This window comes from Pan paniscus, chromosome 1 (assembly GCF_029289425.2).
Source record: "Pan paniscus chromosome 1, NHGRI_mPanPan1-v2.0_pri, whole genome shotgun sequence".
NCBI lineage: Eukaryota > Metazoa > Chordata > Mammalia > Primates > Hominidae > Pan > Pan paniscus.
The window spans coordinates 217019218-217039989 of NC_073249.2; the positions used below are offsets into that span (position 1 = coordinate 217019218).

At 43.5% G+C, this 20772-nt stretch overlaps 2 protein-coding genes across 3 annotated transcripts in view; one reads left to right on the forward strand and one right to left on the reverse strand.

The window, feature by feature from the left end:
• MTOR (mechanistic target of rapamycin kinase) overlaps window positions 1-20772 on the forward strand; it is a 157416-nt gene that overhangs the window by 61231 nt on the left and 75413 nt on the right. For both annotated transcript variants that reach the window (XM_003822083.6, XM_008975614.5), the window contains exons 27-28: window positions 2277-2439; window positions 2577-2722. In XM_003822083.6, coding sequence (XP_003822131.1) covers window positions 2277-2439; window positions 2577-2722 — 309 coding nt within the window. The remainder of the gene's footprint in view (window positions 1-2276; window positions 2440-2576; window positions 2723-20772) is intronic.
• On the reverse strand, window positions 4914-20140 carry ANGPTL7 (angiopoietin like 7). The gene is made up of 5 exons (XM_003822085.5): window positions 12032-20140; window positions 9617-9717; window positions 8213-8407; window positions 7329-7527; window positions 4914-7134 (listed from the first exon to the last, which is right to left on the reverse strand). Exons 1-5 carry the CDS (start codon window positions 12405-12407, stop codon window positions 6965-6967), a joined length of 1041 nt encoding a protein of 346 aa, XP_003822133.1. The 5' UTR covers window positions 12408-20140; the 3' UTR covers window positions 4914-6964.

The window sequence follows — 20772 nt, forward strand, 5'->3', positions numbered from 1 at the left end:
AATTAGCCAAGCGTGGTGGCATGAAGCTGTAATCCTAGCTACTCAGGAGGCTAAGGCGGGGGGATTGCTTGAGTCCAGGAGTTTAGAGGCTGCAGAGAGCCACAATCGTGCCCCTGCATTCCAGCCTAGATGGCAGAGCAAGACTGCATCTCAAAAAAAATTTTTTTTGGTTTATAAAACTTTTAATGCATGTGAAAGATTTATAATATAATGTAAGTAAATAAAATGGAGTACAAAATTGAAAATTAAAATAAATGTGAATAGGATAAAGATTAGAAAGTAATATAGCAATGGTTATCTTTAGGGAAGGCTTAAGGAGTGATTATTTTCTTTTTTATTCTCTTCTTTATTTCTTAAATTTTTCTGCATTGGATATTAATTATTTATAATGAGGCATAAAATGGTGATTTAATTAATAAGCAGCCCTTCGCATTGGCAAGAAGCAGAAAGCAAGGCATTTCACTTCATTTTTGTCAGCAGCTGGTTTGCTGTTATGATATATATTTAGCAGTAGTGATGGCCCCTAGACTGTTGGTTTGATGCCATGATTTGCATCCTCTAATTTCTTTCAAGTATTTTTTAATGCTTTAAAATAGTTTCTAGGACTTCCCTGTTTCCGTAGTGTGGAGATATCATGTACTCAGCTGATGTATTTATTATTCCTCTTTTCTCTCCAGTCACCTCTGAGCACAGTGTTATCCATGAGAGGCTTGTGATATACACAATGTTTTTATCCCCTTAGTCCCAAATACGTTCATTCAAGATCCAATGTGGCCTCTGACCTAGATCAGGAAAACTTTTTTTATGATTTTAGAGATGAAGGTCTTGGTTATTGCCCTGGCTGGTCTTGAACTGCTAATCTCAAGAGATCCTCCTGCCTCAGCCTCCCAAGTCACCAGGATGACCAGCAACTGTAATTACCTGGCTCTGAAAACTTACTTTTAAATTTTTTTTTTTTTTTTTTGAAACAGAGTCTCGCTCTGTTGCCCAGGCTGGAGTGCAGTGGTGTGATCTTGGCTCACTGCAAACTCCGCCTCCCAGGTTCAAGCCATTCTCCTGCCTCAGCCTCCTGAGTAGCTGGGACTACAGGCCACCACCACCGCGCCTGGCTAATTTTTTCTATTTTTAGTAGAGACGGGGTTTCATCATGTTAGCCAGGATGGTCTCGATCTCCTGACCTTGTGATCCGCCTGCCTCAGCCCCCCAAAGTACTGGGATTACAGGTGTGAGCCACCACGCCCGGCCTTATTTTTAAATTTATAACAGACTTTTTTTGGTCTTCATTTGATCCTTTGGATTTCAAATTTTGTTTTTTCTATCAAATTCCAAAATTATACACATTGGTCTAACTTAACCTGTTAATATGTAACAGAAAATAGGTATAGAGGCATCAAATGCTAAATCTATCCATTGTAGGTATATCCTGTTTTTTCCCATTTCCTTCCCCGCACAGTCACCAGAACAGTGGGGAGGACAGAATTAATGTTAGATGTAAGGGATGGCAAATGTGTCCATCATGTGGTACTGTGGTAATGTAAAATAGTCATAGTAATCTTTGAAATGGAACCTCTGGTTCCACGTCTTTGTGAGGCCCCAACTGTTGGCTTAGAAAATCTTTTAGAACTTAAGGATTTGGATCCTATTTGCTAATGCTTCTAGTCCTGTTGTCATTTTTTTATGACCATCCAACTAAGGATTCTGGTTATATTTTGAAAGCAATTGCAGATGCTGCCTTTGACATTTCTGACCTTAAGAATTTAGACATTGTCCCAGAAACATCCCAAGAATCATTTAATGATTATTATTTTCTGCATTTGTTAATGCCAACCTCTATGTTAGAAGTCCCTATACTGTTCATTTCCCATTTCCTCCAGTGAAGAGAAATAATGCAAAAACTGCCAAGAAATATTCCTTTGGAGAAAAGTCACTTTGCTCTGCTCTTCTCCCCGCCCTGCCACTCGCCCCCCAAGTCCCTGAATATCACAATGTCTGTACCTGCAGTGTAAAATTCAGTAGACACTAGCCATATGTGGTTAATTAAAAATAAATAAAATGTAAAATTCAGTTCCTTGGCCACACTTGCCACAGTTCAAGTGCTTTAGTGATCACTGGCTACCATATTGGACAGGAAAATTCTCTTGGACAGCACTGGTCTGTATAGCACTGGTCTGTATAACCAAAATCAGTGATGCCAAAAGCGAATTGATAGGTGTGACTTTGAGGCAGCAGGCAGAGGCACGGGAGGTCTCTCCATTTTCCACCTTCTCTGCCTTCAGGGATCTCTTCAATGCTGCATTTGTGTCCTGCTGGTCTGAACTGAATGAAGATCAACAGGATGAGCTCATCAGAAGCATCGAGTTGGCCCTCACCTCACAAGACATCGCTGAAGTCACACAGACCCTCTTAAACTTGGCTGAATTCATGGAACACAGTGACAAGGTGAGACTTTTCCCCATTGTCCAGATGGAGGCTGACAGGGAACCAGCTGGTGGGAGGAGAGAAGCATCCACACAGCCTTCTCTTGTTTGTGCCCCATCTGCCATTTTCCTATGCTGTGAGGTTTTGCTCTCCTCCAGGGCCCCCTGCCACTGAGAGATGACAATGGCATTGTTCTGCTGGGTGAGAGAGCTGCCAAGTGCCGAGCATATGCCAAAGCACTACACTACAAAGAACTGGAGTTCCAGAAAGGCCCCACCCCTGCCATTCTAGAATCTCTCATCAGGTAGGCCATAAACCCTTTTTAATTGCTGCCTTCATGCAAAATGACCTCTCTTCTCCCACTGCCTGGTGCCACTTCACTGGAGTCACTTGAAGACTTCTGCTCTGTGAAATCTGCCTCTGGGTCTGGCCAGCATGTTTAAATGACATGTTGTTGCAGATGGCTCTCCCCAGGAATCTAGCCATGATTGTCGTTTCTGTTGACCCTTATCACCTGGGCTCCTGTTGTTTTCCAACCTGTCCTTTCTTGTTCCAGTGAAATTTAGTTGAGAAGCAATTCTGTGGCCATGGCAGCCTAGGAAGATAGGTTTTATGTCTGGGTTAGATAGCGCTGTCTAGAGCTGGAGTAGAATGTGCTGGTTCCTGGGCTTCAGAGGGTACCCAAGGGCACAGTGGGGTTTTATCAACTAAATCTATTGATGCCTGCATCTTCCTCCTCTGGTGTTTTGTGAATATAAAAGGCAGAGCATAATCTGAAATCTAATGGTCTTTTCTCTGATGTGGTTATGTTCGCTCCTCTGTTAAGACAGTTTTCAGTCTTCTGGGTATGGAAAAAATAGTTCGTTTAATAAATTTTCTGCTGTTAGGAAATTACAAGCAGCACGAAACATTAGCTCCAGCTCCTAAAAAACCATTCACTTCCCCTAATGATTATCAGAGAATATCAACTTTGGGATCTCATTATCTTCATGTGAATGCTAAATGGTCGGTCATTTCACTGCAGATAGTTTAGAAAAAATCATCTGGCTAATAAGTTCCTTCACCATGGCTGATAGAGCCTGCTGTGTGGCTCTATCAAAGGAGGATAGAGCCTCCTTTGTTTGAGAGGGTAATCAAATAGCCAAGTCCTTTCCTAGCTGTGCTTTTGAGAAGATATTTAAAAGAGTTCCTTTAACACTTTAAAAAGTTAGCGAAAAGATAGAAATAGAATCCTGTTTTTGCCCAAATAAATTGGACTTGGAGAAAATGTTGATTTCTGAAATACCATGTAGGAATAATTAAAAACATGCCGTCCTCTGAGGCATGCTTCAGTTTCACATCAGGCACAGTAAATGTGAAAATCCACTTTCTTCCTTCCATCTCTGGGTTAGGTAATGTGCTGTCACTTGATAGCTCATAGAAAATACGGTAACTAAGTATGATCACTTTAAGGTCAGATAACTCATTTTGCATATTAATTTCCTTGCTCACCTGTTTGAGACCTATTTGAAACCTTCCCAATTCCACCCTTAATTTTTCTGCATATTTGATACAATCATAAAAACTTAAAGTTATGCAGATTTGTAGCAGAAAAATATAGTCAGAGGCCTGGAAAAGTGCTCTAGAAGGTTATTTAGCTTTGTAAGCAAATATAATTGAAAGTAAATCCTCAGAATTCCCTGGAGATTGATCTTGTCCTTTGTTTAAAACGCTGTTCCAGGCCGGGCAGGGTAGTTCACACCTGTAATCCCAGCACTCTGGGAGGCCAAGGTGGGTGGATCACTTGATGTCAGGAGTTCGAGACCAGCCTGGCCAACATGGTGAAACACCCATCTCTACTAAAAATACAAAAATTAGCTGGGTGTGGTGGCGCACATCTGTATTCCCAGCTACTTGAGAGGCTGAGGCAGGAGAATTGCTTGAACCTGGGAGGTGGAGGTTGCAATGAGCCAAGATTGCGTCACTGTACTCTAGCCTGGATGACAGCGAGATTCTGTCTCAATAAAGAAATGAATGAATGAGTGAATGAATGAATGCTGTTTCTGGGGAAAGCCAGTGTGCTCGGCTCTTTGGGTGTCCTCAGCTAAGTCAGCTCAGCTTGCATTTCTGCCTCCCTTCTGCCGGTCTCCTGTGTCTTCCCATCACCTTTCTTTTTTTGCTTCCAATTGCAGTTTTTACTTCTGATTTTGTAAAGCTGCTTTTCCTAAGCCCGGTTGTGGTGGTATACTGTCGTCTTTACTGAAGGAAGTTTTAAGAAACAGCCTTAGACAAAGTTGCTCATAGCACTACCCCTAGTTCTGTGGGTGAGCCTCATGGAAATTCTTCTCAGGGGTCTTTTCCCACTGTTGGTTTTATGTCCCTGAGCCACTACTTGGATCTGGCCTTGGAGACATCGCTTTGCAGTAAGGGATTGAATTCCTTCCTCACAGTAGCTGCTAGAGAGCTTGAAGCTAAATTCCTGGTCTACCTCCAACAAATTCCAGACATCTTACCTGTTTTTACTACTAACCCTCCCCCAACCCCCACAGGCTTTGTTTTATTTTTCCTACTCTTATTTTCCCTTCACCAATTTGTCTGCTTTTTCAGAGCTTATTTTAGTATATACATTTGAGTCAACTTCCCTAAATTCTTTTTGAAACAATTAGGGTAGCCCTACACAAAAACATCTTTGTTCAGCTATTTCTTTTCTTTTCTTTTTTTTTTTTTTTTTTTTTTTTTTAGATGGAGTCTCGCTCTGTCTCCAGGCTGGAGTGCAATGGCACAATCTTGGCTCACTGCAACCTCCACCTCCTAGATTCAAGCGATTCTCCTGCCTCAGCTTCCTAAGTAGCTGGGACTACAGGCGCATGCCACCATGCCCAGCTAATTTTTGTATTTTTAGTAGAAAGGGGGTTTCACCATGTTGGCCAGGATGGTCTCGCTCTCTTGACCTCGTGATCCACCCGCCTCGGCCTCCTAAAGTGCTGGGATTACAGGCGTGAGCCACCGCGTGCAGCTATTTCTTATTTTTTTGTCTTTGCTTTAAAAAACTGTGTTCTGTTGACAGTATTGTTCTCTTGCTACTAGTTCAATCCGTCTTGCAACCTATTGACTTTTTTAACCTATCTGCTACAGGGCAAATTAAATCCGAGATGTAATCCCAAATCAGGGCTAACACTGAGATAGTATAAACTACCCCCATCTCCTTAAAGCTCACATATCAGTAAATATATTTGCTTTCTTGGGGACAGAGGATTGAGTGGTTATTTGTTAGAAAGCGCACACACACCACTTTTACTTGGTTAGCCCCGAGCATTAGGGTAAGGTCTGCTGGCCTGTTTTTGCTTCTCTATCCTAAGTAGAATAGAGGGTCTGATAAGGCTGGGTGCCTTCACTGCCCAGCCCCAGACGTGTAATCCCCTTTATGAAGAATTGTCCTGGTTGCTGCCCTTTTGTCCCTTACCTGTTCCCTTTTGGCTTCTGCTCTCCGCTTGGTTGCCCTGAACACCAAAACAAACCCCGGGCCTCTGTCACTGCTCACCCTCTGATTTAACTTTAACTTTTTATCCTGCTGTAAGTGGTAATGGTAAGAATTTAAAAAGAAGATACTCACGTTTTGAAAGTGTTTATTGTAGAAGGAAAAGAAACGTTGAATGTTTAAAACAGAACCACAATATTTTATTTTTACAAAGTGAGATGCTTATTTACAGCATTTATTATTAACTATAACACCATCTACCTTCAGTTTTCAACCATTTCCTACAGACAAAATTTAAAAGGAAGCTCCTTGAGCTTGTTTCTTACAAAGTAAATAAAAATAGATATACCTGTATTAACTATGAATATTTTAAGGCAGTTTTGTGCCAGCATCCATGAGAGACTCTGTCCACCTCCTGCTGGTGCTTCATTCCTTTCAGTGCTGTACATGACCAAGGCGAGCAGGGGCAGTGCTCAGAGTCTGATCGCCAGATGCAGTGCCCTAGAGTTTCCTCCCCGCAAGTCCAGCCTGGGTCAGTTCCAGCCGAACAATTTTTGTGTTTTAAAAATAATGTGTAGACTCAAGATAATTTCACTGGATTTAAAAATAGAAATACCATTTCCCACCTGCCTCCTTCACTCCTTTCTCTAACACTCAAAGGCCTATCCTTTGAGAATCAAAATAATATGGTTCTTTTTAGCAAAGGGATTTGTATTTTGCCCTCACATAGCCTAAGCCTTAGAGAAAATAGATAAAACGATCTCAAAATTATTTTCTTTCACAGACAAATCATGTGGAAAAGACAAGCTACTGCTATGTCAGGGATCTTGGGCAGAGAGACCCCACTCAGTCTACCACCTTGAGAAGGATGTGGCAGGACCCAGTGGGTTTAAATAGTTCATCCTGTTTACTGTAACATCCTTGGTACATATGATTTTTTTGTGCTCCTTGGAGACTTATTCTTTCTTTGGAGATTATAGGCTGTTTCTCAGTCCTACCCTTTCTAACACTCTCTTCCTGTCCTCATCTGCCCTCATCCAGTCTCCACGTGTCTCAGTTTCTGTATCCGTGCTCCACGGCAGCCTCCTTTTAAGGCTTGAAGTCTTCCGGGCGGATTTTCATCTCCACCCGTTTGAGGGAGTAGGTAGATCCATGCCAGCCGTACCAGGTGATGCCATCCAGGTGCTTATTGTGCTCACCCAGGCGGTAGTACACTCCATTGAGGTTGGAGTCTGTGCAGCAGTTGTACCAGTAGCCACCTGGCATGAGAAACAGACCCAGTGCTAGTAAGTTGACTGTGACAGACCAGGCATCAGGTAAGGAGTTAGAGCCAGCGTCAGAAAGAATACCAAAACCGGAATATCAACTGTACAGTTATAATTCACTCTTTCTCCTCAAGTGGGATTATGAGCTTGTACCTGAACTTCTCCTTTCCGGTCCCCCCAAATCTCACCTTTGCGGAGCTGTGCACACTTGTCCAAGCAGTTGTCATTGTCCTTGTCCTTGGTGCTGAAGGCTGTGTTGTTATGATACTGGAGGGCGTCGTTCCCCACATTGCCAGTGTAGTTCCCCAGGAAGAGGCGATAGCTGTTGAGTTCATTGCCCAAAACAAAGTGGCTATACTCAGCGTAGCGCAGGTTGCCCTCCCAGTCCTGTCAGGAGGAGCAGAGCCTTAAAGAAAGTGCAGCAGGCTCCATTTCATGCTGTCTCTATACCCCTTCTCTCCTGACAGTCCCGTAGCCAAACATCTTTTTATAGGTGTGAATCTAATAAGACTTTATTACTTGTTTACCTCCAGTTTACTGTGTTAACCTGGGAATCAGAAAACAAGGCTCGAACTTCTTTCCTGATTCACCATATGGCCTTGATTAGTCTCTTTTTCTATATTCCTCACTTTCCTGCTTATAAGGTGCAGCTATGTTTTTGCTGAATCCCACACAGAGCTGCTGTAAGAGAAACATGAGGATATAGTGAGTGCTTTCAGACCTTCAGCAAGGGTCCCCAAACAGTATCAGTAAGATTTGCACCTAAAGGACCTCATGCTCGGCCAGAGCAGAGACTAGTGTTCGGCACAGCTGACTGTTGAATTTGCTCTACTCTGGCCTGGGTCTGGCCTCTTCCTGTCCCACCTGCAGCCCCACTTTTGTCGGGGGTTTGGGGGGTTGCAGAAAGGAAAAATACCTATTTTTCCTCAACTCCATTACAACTTGCAGGAAAACCATCACAATAAATATACAGATTTGTCTTGAATCGGAATAGGAATGGCACTCCCGGAGTTGTACGCGGTCATGTGTAGTGGCACTGGTCCAGTCATGGGGCCCCTGGCCTTGTGCTTACCTCCATCTCTACACGCAGCCGGGTTGGCTGTCTGGAGAGCCGGTGGATGTGTTCGTTCCCCAGCCAGAAGTCCCCACGGATGCTGCCAAAGCCCTGCTTGTACTGCTTCCAGTCCCGGTAGAAGGAGACAAGGCCACTTTTTCGTCTCTGGATGATGGTCCAGCCTCCGCCTGAAGTCTCCATGTCACAGAACACCTGAAGCAGAGGGGATACTCTGGTGAGGGACTTGCAGGGGCAGAAGGCAGGAGCAAGAGGGCAGGCTTCCCAACCTGTTCCTGTCCCTGCAGAGCCAGTAGATGTGTGCACTCCCACAGTCACACTGGCTCACTCGGGCAGTGATGCTGCCCCACTGCTGGTGAGCTGGGGTGGGTGGTGCATTGCTCTGGAAGAATGATGCAAATTGGGCCCGGGGGTGAGTGCACATGAAGCTTGGAGGGAAAAATCCAGATACTTTTTTTTTTTTTGAGGCAGAATTTCACTCTTGTTGCCCAGGCTAGAGTACAGTGGTGCAATCTCGGCTCACTGCAACCTCCACCTCCTGAGTTTCAGTGATTCTCCTGCCTCCCTAGTAGCTGGGACCAGAGTGCCTGTCACCACACCGGGCTAATTTTTGTATTTTTAGTAGAGACTGGGTTTCAGCATGTTGGCCAGGCTGGTCTCAAAGTCCTGACCTCAGGTGATTGTTCCGCCCACCTCACCTCCCAAAAAACTTGGGATTACAGGTGTGAGCCACCATGCCTGGGTGAAAATCCAGATACTTTTGATGCTGCCTTCGTGTTTTCTTTTCTCCTCCCCCAAGGAATAGCTGTTCTAGGACATGGCAAGAGATTTAAACTAAGTTATGTGGTGGTTATAAGAATGATCTGATCTATGTTAGAAGGCTTGGTGTTTGACTGATAATGATTTGAAGGGGCCAAACAGATGCCTGGGTTTGGAGTGCAGGGCATAAACTGAGTGTTTGCATAGCTCTGTGGTGTTTGGTGTGTTTGCTTGTGTTTGAGTTTTCCTTTTTTTTTTTTTTTTTTTAATTGAAATGGAGTCTCACTTTGTCTCCCAGATTATAGTGCAGTGGCGTGATCTCGGCTCACTGCAACCTCTGCCTCCTGAGTTCAAGCGATCCTCCTGTGTAGCAGGGATTACAGGCGCCCGCCACCATGCCTGGCTAATTTTTTTGTATTTTTAGTAGAGACAGGGTTTCACCATGTTGGCCAGGCTGGTCTTAAACTCCTAACCTGAAGTGATCCACCTGCCTCGGCCTCCCATAGTGCTGGGATTACAGGTGTGAGCCACTGCGCCCAGCCGAATTTTCCTTTCTTTAAACTGTGAATGGCCCTGTTGTTGTAGTCCCCTTGAGGGGGTGAAGGACAGGTATTAGGGCATGGCCAGTGACTGTAATGACCTCACCTCCAGTTCAGGGCTGCCCAGGAAGTCATCAGGAGGAAGCTTATACACTCCAGAGATGCGGTAGTTCTTCTGGTAGAGGGAAGAGCAGTCGTAGATGGCATCTACAAGAGAACAAACCACAGGGTGAGCATTTAGACCCAGTGGCTCCATCTGAGTTGAGTGTTTAGAGACTGAGCCTTTATTTCTACCCTGGGATTCCCAGTGGTGTTAATTACCCATCAGTGTCTGCATTTGGGAGAGGTGGATATGGGGAGATCCAGAGGGGGTGTATTTTGGCTTTACTAGCGGTGGAGCAGAGGGGTAGGGAAGCCCTTCACCTGGATAGCATTAGTGGGACGTTCCAACAGGTGGTTTCAGGTTAACTCTGAAATAAATTATTCTGCTATAGCTGGGCCATGAATTCTAGAAATGTTACAGTGTATGAGGGCCACGTAACAGATACTCCTGTCAGATAGATTCAGACTTCTTAGACAGCCGCCGCTATAACAAATCAGTCATGAATATCTCATAGAGTCTGGTTTTGTTGATGTTTCCTGGCTGGTTGTTTTTGTTGTTGTTCAGAGGTGGTGGCTACTGCCACCTGAGACCATAATTAAGGGAGATAGATTTTATTATCACATATTTTCCCCTTCCATCCAGCTAGCACCTCAAAACACTCAGAAGAACCTTTGAGGCCTTCCTCCCAGAAGTTTTGTTAAAACAATGAAATGAGAGCATCAGACTGGCCAGTTTTTTTACTCTAGGGCCATGGAGCTGCTACTTTATGCAGGATTTAAGCTCTGTATTCTAAATATCAAAGAGCATAGTGGAAGAGACAGCCTTTTCTGATAGGATTCAGAGACTGCGGCCCTTACTATCCAAGAGAAGCTTCCTGCCTGCTATGTCTCGGGGTGCTTTTCTTGGTGACCACTGCACTGGGACCTTAGAGAGGAGCACCAAGATGGCAGATGGGAGTTGTCTGAGGCACATAGGTTCTCTTGCAGAGCACCTTGGGAAAGGGAGGTAGAGTACGTGTGCCTTCGCCATCACTATTCTTCATTTCCTCTTAGTGGTGAAAGCACCAACTTACTGCTTCCTCTAAGGGACTACCTACTTATAGAATATAAGGGTAACTGAGAACTTGGTCATAGAGAAGAAAAATAAGGAATGATGTCCTGGGCAAGAAGAGCAAGAGACCTGGTGGGAGAGCTGCACTTGACCCCAAGAACCTCCTTGCAGGATGGTGAGAAAGCCTCCTGTTTGGATGAGCAGGAAGTGGCACGGTCAGATTCCTCTGTCTGGCCTGGTCTTCCACATGTCTGGTTTCATCTCACAGACCAAATCAGGACTCACTTGTCTGGAAAATGGCCTGAGAATACCTTTCTAATCCCAAACTGAGGGCCCGGAAGTCCATGCTTAGAAAGTGATTGATACATGTTGGTTCAGGTAACAGGATTTTCAAGCTTGGTTTCATGTTAAAACTTTTTCTTAATTTGAGCTGAGGTTAACCATTGACTTAGTCAGTAGAAGCTGATCATGTCTTTGTTCTTCATGTAGTTTATAATGGGACCAATGGTTTTTATATCAGCAAGAAATGACATGTCTATAGGATATGCTCCTTACAACTAATATTTTCCTGATAATTTCAGAAAACCAAATTTTTATCTCTAAACCGTAAATTCTTGTTGGCCCACCTGAGCTGAGCTAACCAGAAATAAAAGTTATTTTGCAAAAGAAAGATTAAATTTATCTTATTTTTGGCCTGTTAAGTCTATATTTCAGCATTGCATTTAAAAAATCCTGTATTCGGAGAAATTCATTTAAGACCATGGAAAAAAATAGACGTATCACAATTGAGGAACCTTAAGGAGCCGCATCCTTCCTGAACACAAAGGGACTCTTCACATGGTTATGTGTCTCTACACTTAACTCTGAGCCAATGAGAAGAGTTATGTTTACAGAGAGAGGACACAAAATTCCATTAATGCTCATTCCTGGTAAATCTTAGGAACACCAGAGAACTGTTTCTGGCAAAACTTTGCTTCCAGAGGAACAGCTGTTACAGTTTGGTGCTTCCTTGGAATTTCTTGAGATATAGCCTGTCAGCTCTTGGTGAGGAAGTAGCAGAGCTACACCAATCAGGAAGACTTGAACCCTGCTTCTAAGACTTGCTGGGTGACTTTGGGCAAACCATGTAGTATCTCAGCACTCCAAGATGGTAGGCTGAAACACTGTGTGGATAAAAGGGACCCGTGAAGGTGTTAGGTAAACTTACATAGCATTAGAAGTCAAAGGAAATACTGCATAAGCCTTTACTAAAGGGAAAGTATACCCCCAAAAGAGGCCCCAGTAGTGGTTCTGATGACCAGGATATGTAGAAGCAGTGCTGTAGATGGGGAGGCACTCCACGCTCCCTCAGGGGACTGGTCTCCTTACCTGCGGAGGTCTGAGTGACCGTCTGCGCTGCCTGCAGCTGCATGATGTCGATTTGGTTGTTCATCTCGGAGTACTTGCTCTCAGCATCTGTGAGCCGCGACTCCATGCGCTTGCTGTTGCTCTCCAGCTCCATCACCTGCATGACCACGCTGACCCAGTCCCTCTCCTGCTTCTTGTTCAGTTCACTCAGCAGGCTGCTAAGGTTGGCAACTTGGGCCTTGAGCTCCTTCACCTCCTCACAGCAGTTGGCCGCTTTGAGCTGTGGCTGTGCTGGTGTCTTGCGCTTAGAGAGCTTCTGCAGCCACGCTGGGTGGCTGACAAAGGCCACGATGAAAATGCAGAGCCAGGTCACAGCTGAGAGAGGCTTTTTCAGCATCTTTTGTGGGTTTGGGTGAGGAAGGCTCTTCCTTCAGGGGAGTCTGGAGATGCCCAGCTGAGGTCTGCAAAGCTGCAGCAGGCTGACTGAACCTTACGCTTTCACTCTGAGGGCCTCGCCACTTTGTCGTTTTCTCTCTTTCCTTGCTCTTTGCTAGCCTTTCTCAAAACTTGAGTCTCTGACAGGGGAGCTGAATGGGTAGCCTATAGCTTTCCTTCCCAAGCCCGAATGCTCCACAAGTCAGCATCTTAAATATTGTTTGCTGCCTGTACCTCCACCCCTACCATGGCTGCACCAGGCTTTAGCCCCTCCCAGCTCATCTGGGAGGGTCAGGTGCCTGTTGGGTGAAGTCAGCGGCAACTTAGGCCAGAGGAGGGGAGGAGGGAGATGGGGCGAGTCTTTCTTTCCTTGCCTGTACAGTCTCTGGGCTGAGAAAAGAGGACTGTGAATTTGTGTGTTTCCAGTTTCGCCTATTAGATTATGCCCCTGCCAGCCACTGGCTCAACTCTATCAGCAAGCAGGGCAGGGTCAGAGGAATTTCCAAATTCCGTTCAAAAGGTTATATAACCATGGGGTGAGCGTAAGGTAGGCAAAAGAGACGCTACTCACCCAGGGAGGCCTGTTAATGTAATCCATGCTGTTTATATGAGGATCTGGTATATTTTGACATCCTGCTGAATATGCTTTTATCTAGGCTGATTATTCCCATCTCTGATCATTATTTAGTATTTTATAAAATCCTTACTCAACCTGGATCTAACACTATCTCACATTTGAAATCTTCCAACTTAGAAAAGTTCTAGAAATAGAAGAATAGAGTAAATCTCTTAGGAAGCCAAAAAAAGACTTTGTAGCCACAGGGTTTGGACAGTTGTCTTTTTACATGCTTTCTCCTTCAACAAAGAGAGGGCCAGTATTAGCATATAACACTTGATATTTTGCAAGGAGGTGTCAGAAGATTACAACAGAGATGAAAACTCAGCAGTGCCAAGCATGTCTGGGATTGGTCACCCATGCTTCTGTCAGTTTCTAGGCAGGACAGAGAACAGGCCCATCCTTAGCCCGTGGTTCAAAACTTGGAAAATATATTAAAATATAGAGAAAAGAATCCCTGTCACCTAATAAATCCATATCTAGAGTCTCATTTCCCTCTTTCTTTGCTGGTATGGTTTGCAATTTGAATTTATTCTTCCTCTATTTGTATATGACTTTGTATCTAAAAAACATGAATATTGTAATTTTTCATGTACTATATATGAAGGACAATGCTCTTTTGAAAACAAATGTGAAAAACATGGAGTTTCAGCAAACATCCTTAAAATAAGCTTTTCACTAAGAATCTATACAAAGGTTCCTCTGTCCTTAAAACAGTAACTCTGTCTTTGGAACATACGATTGCCATTTCCATGTTATGGAGCCACTCAAGCAGTTACTTGTACTGTTGTAGTCAGCGTGGGTCCTTCCCACATAAGCCTGATGCCTGACAGCTCTCCTCCCATGCCATAATCCCCCAGAGCTCTTTTCCAATCAGGGCTTCTAGCTCCTCAGAAAGTAATTTCTGTTCAGGCAGCTGGAGTTACTGAACAATTTTTTTTTCTCAGAATCAAAAAGCAGTAGAGGATCAGGTGGATCAGAGTTTGTTTTCTCACATACCCAGCCTCCTTTGCCTGCTAAAGGGTGAGGATGTTACTGATACCCTTATAGCAACTTGGCATTCTAATCAAAAGATTCTGTTGAGAATTGGCACTGTCTGCCAGTCTGCTCTCTTTTTGCAAATGTCTAGCCCAGCTGGGCACCGCAGCCTTAGCTCCATAGCATTCATTTCAGTAACGAGAATCTGGCCCCAAATGTTGGCATCCTACAAGGTCTGCTAAAAATAGGGATTTTCAAGTGGATCTCCTGGCCATCAAATGACACTGAGCTTAAACCACATGCCACAGAAGTGCTATGTACCATACAGTCATGTATAGCAGGGGTCCCTAATCCCCAGGCTGCAGACCTGTACTTGTCCATGGCCTGTTAGGAATAGGGCCATACAGCAGGAGGTGAGTGGCAGGTGAGTAAGCATTACCACCTGAGCTCTGCCTCCTGTCAGATCAGTGGCAGCATTAGATCCTCACAGGAGTGTGAACCCTGTTGTGAACTGCACATGTGAGGGATCTAGGTTGCGTGCTCCTTGTGAGAATCTAAGTACTGCCTGAAGATCTGAGGTGGAACAGTTTTACCTCAAAACCATCCCCCATCTCCCCACCCCCACCCTGGTCCATAGAAAAATTGTCTTCCATGAAACCAGTCCCTAGTGCCAAAAAGATTGGGGACCACTGATGTATAGCATCCCACGTGACCCTGCTGCCTTGGAACTCTCATGTAACAGTGCAGCAGAGAAAGCACAAAAGAACAGTGGAACTTTGTGGAGTTCTAGCCAGCTTTTGTTTATTCTTCCCAGTAGCTCACCCAAACAGGAAAGTGTTATGAATTGATTCTTACATGTGGGCAGAAAATAAATTAATCATTCATATTTGTACCCCATGTAACAGTCCCTTTTAGGAAAGGTAGGAGGAGGTTCATAAGTTTGGATTGGAAGCGTCTAGCCTTTCGCATGAGTGTCTGGTCTTTGACATTTATTTTCTGGAAACTTATTTCTAACATAAGGCGATACTTGAAGACAGAAGACAGAAGCTCTTGAATTGCATAAGCTACCCAAATGTCAATACTCACCCCCCCTCCAGTTTTGAGGAAAAATAGCTAATTAAGGATATTTCTCATGCCAGAAGATTATCTATTTTCTAAAACATCCACAACCTTACGATGTCCTAGATTCTGAATATCTAAATGAAGGAAAAAGAAGTCCTTGTTTTGAGCACAGCTAAGCCAGTAAAGAAAACCATGAAGGATGTGGAGGACTAAAATGGTATTGCCTTCTCTGAAAGAGGCTTTTAAATCCTTCGTCTGCCTTTCAGTGAGCAGAGTGACCTTAAAAATGGGAATTAACTGACAAAATCTGGAAAACCTAGGTTGGATACTGTTTAGATTTTCCTTTTCTCCATTTTGCTGGTGTTGAAAGAGGGCTAGCTTGGTGCTCCTGGAAAAGATGTTTATGAAAATTAAGCTTATGTTCTTAATGAAAAAAGTCAGTGAGGTTGTACTCAACCTGGAGGTTCTCAAAAGACTTCACAGTGTTTGGGCCACACTGCCTTGGGCTGGCACCAAGGTAATCTGAGGGTCACAGGGCAGGGGAGCACCTAGGGGTGGTCTCTCCTTCTATCCAGAGAGGAGCATCAGATCTCATTTGCTTGAAAATGCCCCGTTGAAGAGACTGCTGCCCACTCTCAGCTTGTGGAATGAATACATCTCAGAAGAAGCTGCCTTGCTGTTAGTTTTAATTGTGTACCTCAAAGGAATATTTCACTTCTTCTGAAGTCTTTGAAAAAACCGCAGCCTGCCATACTCTATACAGCCGTTGAATATCTGCCTTTTTTTTTTTTTTTTTTTTTTTGAGACGGAGTCTTGCTCTGTCGTCCAGGCTGGAGTGCAGTGGCACGATCTTGGCTCACTGCAAGCTCTGCCTCCTGGGTTCACGCCAATTCTCCTGCCTCAGCCTCCCAAGTAGCTGGGACTACAGGCACCTGCCACCATGCCCAGCTAATTTTTTGTATTTTTTAGTACAGGCAGGGTTTCACCATGTTAGCCAGGATGGTCTCGATCTCCTGATCTGTTGATCCACCCGCCTCGGCCTCCCAAAGTGCTGGGATTACAGGCATGAGTCATCATGCCCGGCCATATATCTGCCTTTCTAGCACTCCATCCCATTCCTGTCTCAACTGAAAGTCCAAGTCCATCACAGAAGATATTTCCATCTTTTCCCTGAGCTTTCTAATTTGCCACTTCTATCAAAGAATGTGTCCTGAACCTATTAGAAGTCTTTTCTCTCAGGCCTTCTCTTAGAGTCCTGTTTTGTTTTGTTTTGTTTTGTTTTGTTTTGTTTTGTTTTGTTTTGTTTTGTTTTGTTTTGTGACAGGGTTTCACTCTGTTCAGGCTAGAGTGCAATGGGGCAACCATGGCTCATTGCAGCCTCAACCTCCCAGTCTCAAGTGATCCATCCACCTCAGCCTCCCGAGTAGCTAGGACTGCAGGTATGCACCACCACACCCAACTATCTTTTTTTCTTTCTTTCTTTCTTTCTTTTTTTTTTTTTTTTTTTTTGTAGTGATGGGGGTCTCACTGTGTTGCCAGGGCTGGTCTCGAACTCCTGGGCTCAAGTGATCCTCCAGCCTCAGCCTCTCAAAGTGCTAGGATTACAGGCATGAGCCACCACACCTGGCCAGAGTCAGTTTTAAATTATGGAATATAGTAAAAAAAAAAAAAAAAGTCTCTCTGATTTCTGTCAGGACTTTATAGCTCTGTTAGCCTCCACTCAAGTTGCACAATCCAGCGATAATTCTGGCCCAGTGTCTGGCAGTCTAGTTAGACAGCTGAACTCTTGGACAGTGTGACATGCTAGGATGGGAGACACAGAGGACAAGGAGGGCCTTCTAGAGAAGTGATACCTAGGTTTTAAAGAAAAAGGAGGAAATAGCCAGGAATGGGAGAGGATGTTGTGAGCAAAGGTGCAGCTATGTGAAAGACTTGGACTAGTGGGAGAATGTAAGTAGTCGAGTGTGGCCCAAGAGTCAAGGGGAAGAAGAATGGCAGCAGAAGCTAAAGCTGGAGAGGTGGAGGGGGGCCGTGCCCGGGGAGCCCAGGTGAGGAGCGGGACTGATCCTCTGTAGACATGGGAAGGAATCCTAGAGGTTTTTCCCTCTTGTTCCATTGTTTTCCTGAGTTCCTCCAGGAAAGTGGCCTTGGTAATTGCCAAACAATTTTTTTTTTATTTTTTATTTTTTTTAGAGACATAGTCTCATTCTGTTACCCACCCTGGAGTGCTGTAGTGCAATCATATAGCTTACTGAAACCTGGAACTCGTGAGCTGAAGCAGTCCTCCTGCCTGAGCCTCCAAAGTAGCTGGGAATACAAGCGCACACCAACACACCTGCCTGTTTTTAAATTTTTTTGTAGAGACGGAGTCTCACTATGTTGAGGCTGGTGTGGAACTCCTAGCCTCAAGAGATCTTCCCATCTCAACCTCCCGAAGTGCTAGGATTATAGGCCTGAGCCACCACACACAGCCCAAACAAGATTTTTTCACCGCAAATGAATGATTTAGAACGTGAGAATTTCTTAAAATTGTAATGCATTCATATTAAATACCCTGACGGGGTCATTTGGCATTAGGATTAAGGAGGTAGTACATATAGCACTTGAGTTCTTAGGCCTAGAAGCAGACAAATCTGGATTCTAATCCCTCCCTAGCACTTGGTTGCTGTGTGGCCATGGACATATTACTTCTCTGAGTTTGCCAACCTGTGAAATGGAGATAAAAATCAAAACTATCTCATACCACAGGGTTTTCATGAGAGTTAAATAAAGCAAAGGGTTAAATAACCAAGGTATTTTTGGATAAGGAAAATAAATTTGGAAGAGTTACACTACTACATATCAAGATTTATCATAAAGCTGCAGTAAGTAAGGCAGTACAGTAGTGACATGGATGAACAAATGGAACAGAATTAAATGTCCAGAAACAGACCCACATATATAGAGATACTTAATTTTGTGTATTTATATTTATGTATTTATTCCTTTCCTCTCAAGCCATGTGATATAGACACTTGATTTATGACAAGGTAGCACCACAGAGTGGTGAGGAAAGGACTGCTAAGTCAGCTCAGTAGCCTTATGGGGGAAGAAAATTTTTTTTTTTCCCTCAGTGATCCTTTTTCTGAAAGAAAAGACTGTTGATCATTACCTCACACCACACACAAAAGCTCAAGTCCAGGAGATTTAAACTCTTAAGTGTGAACAGTAAAACAATAAAATTTATAGAGGATAACGTAGGAAATTAAGTGGCTTCCTAAGATAAGCAAAGATTTCTTAAGATAGAAAAAACACCAATCATAAAGGAAAATATTAAGAAATGCAACAAAAGTAGTCATTCTGTTCATTGGAAGACACAATGAAGAGAATGAAAGGCAAGAAATATTTCTATTATCTTCAATATTGTATATGTATTATACCCAGAGTGTATAAAGAACTCTTATCAAACAATAAGGAGGAAAAAGGTAGCACAATAAAAAGATTGGTAAAAGAAGCCAGGTACAGTGGTGTGTACCTGTAGTCTGAGCTACTCGGGAGGTTGAGGTGGAAGGATTGCTTGAGCCCAAGAGTTGGAAACCAGCCTAGGCAACATAGAGAGACTCTGTCTCAAAAAGAAAACAATAAAATATTGACAAAAGATGTGAACAGGCACTTAGTTCACAAAGATATCCAAAAGGCTTATAAATACATGAAAAGCTATCCCATCTCATTAGTCATTATGGAAATAAAAATTTAAATCATAATAAAATGCCACTGCACACCAACCAGAAGGGCTGAAATGGAAAAGGCTGAAAATAGCAAATGTTGACAGAGATTGTGAAGCAATTGGGCTTTTCATGTCCTATTGGTAGAAATGCAAATTGGTAAAGCCACTTTGGAAAACAATCTGTCGGTATCTTATAAAGCTAAACATATCCTTATATGTAACTCAACAATTCTGCTATAGATATTTTCCAGCAGAAGTGCAAGCACACATGCTCCAGAAGACATGGACAAGAGTGTCCGCGTACTACCCCTCGTAATAGCCAAACACTGAAAACAATCCAAGTGTTCATCTGCAGTAAGATAGGTAAATGGTGGTATATTCACACCGTGAAATACTGTTCAGCAATAGAAAGGAAAAGCTGTTGCGACGTGCAGCAGCCTGGGTGCATGTCACAAACATAGTGTTGAATGTTTATATAATAAAGCTCAAAAACTGAGCAAACAACCCCATTGTGTTAGAAGTCAGAGTAGGGTTTACAGACCTCTGGGGACACAGAGGGGAGCAGTGATTGGGAGGGGGCTCAGTGCCTCTGAGCTGCTGGCAGCTAGTTGTGTTCTGTTTCTGGTCTGGGTGGTAATTACAAAGGTGTCTTCACTTTATGATAATTCATCAAACTGTACACTTAGGTGTTATATTCTCCTATATTTATGTATACTTGAATTAGGATGTTTGTGTAAAAATAGATAATGCACATAAAACACTTGAACTAGTATCTGACACATAGTCAGTGTCTAGCAAATATCAAGTAGTAGTATTGTACCAAGTAGTAGTATTGTATTATTTAGTACACAATTGTTGTCTCATCATAAAAGTATTTGCTGTCTACTCTAGTCTAACATAAATCCCCACAAATCCCCATGTTTTTCTCTAAGCACTCTGTTCTCTTCATGGTATTTGCCACAAAAGCACTTATTTCAGTTTGTACTTTTTTTTTTTTTTTTTAAGATGGAGTTTCGCTCTTATTGCCCAGGCTGGAGTGCAATGGCGCAATCTCAGCTCGCTGCAACCTCCGCCTCCCAGGTTCAAGCAATTCTCTTGCCTCAGCCTCCTGAGTAGCTGGGATTACAGTCATGCACCGCCATGCCTTGCTAATTTTGTATTTTTAGTAGAGAGGGAGTTTCTCCATGTCGGTCAGGCTGGTCTCGAACTCCTGACCTCAGGTGATCCGCCTGCCTTGGCCTCCCAAAGTGCTGGGATTACAGGTGTGAGCCACTGCGCCTGGCCTCGGTTTGTACTTTTTTGTGTATCTACTTCTCTAACCTGTAAGCTCTGCGAAAGCAAAGAACATGTTTGTCTTATTTTCCACAGTACCTCTAGCATCTAGCACTTAGCATAAAGCCTAAGACAAAATGCATACTAAATTAGAACTTGTCAAATGAAATAATGAATTCCAAACAGAAGGTTCTCTTCCCCCTAAATATCTATTATGAAGACTTACAGTCTCTCTCCATGGACGTTTCCAGTGTTTTACTGTGGTAAGGTCTTCACTGCAGGGCATCACATTCTGTCCTGCATGGGGTCAGTTTTCCTTCTTCAGGTCTTAGTCATAGAATCAAAGAAAGTGAAAACTGGGAGAGTTGAGATCCTTTGTTTCATCCCTCTTTTTAATTTTTATTTTACTTGTTTATTTATTTTGAGATGGAGTCTGGCTCTGTCGCCCAGGCTTGAGTGTAGTGGTGGGGTCTCAGCTCAGTGCAACCTCCGCCTCCCGGATTCAAGCAGTTCTCTTGCCTCAGCCTCCCGAGTAGCTGGAATTACAGGTGCCCACCACTACATCCGGCTTCGACCCCATTTTTTAAATCAATAACTTGAGGTAGCTTCCTTATTGTATAATATATTGTATACATATTCCTAGACATCACCAGGCTGTGTCTCATCACTTTTTTTTTACTTAGGAAGATGATC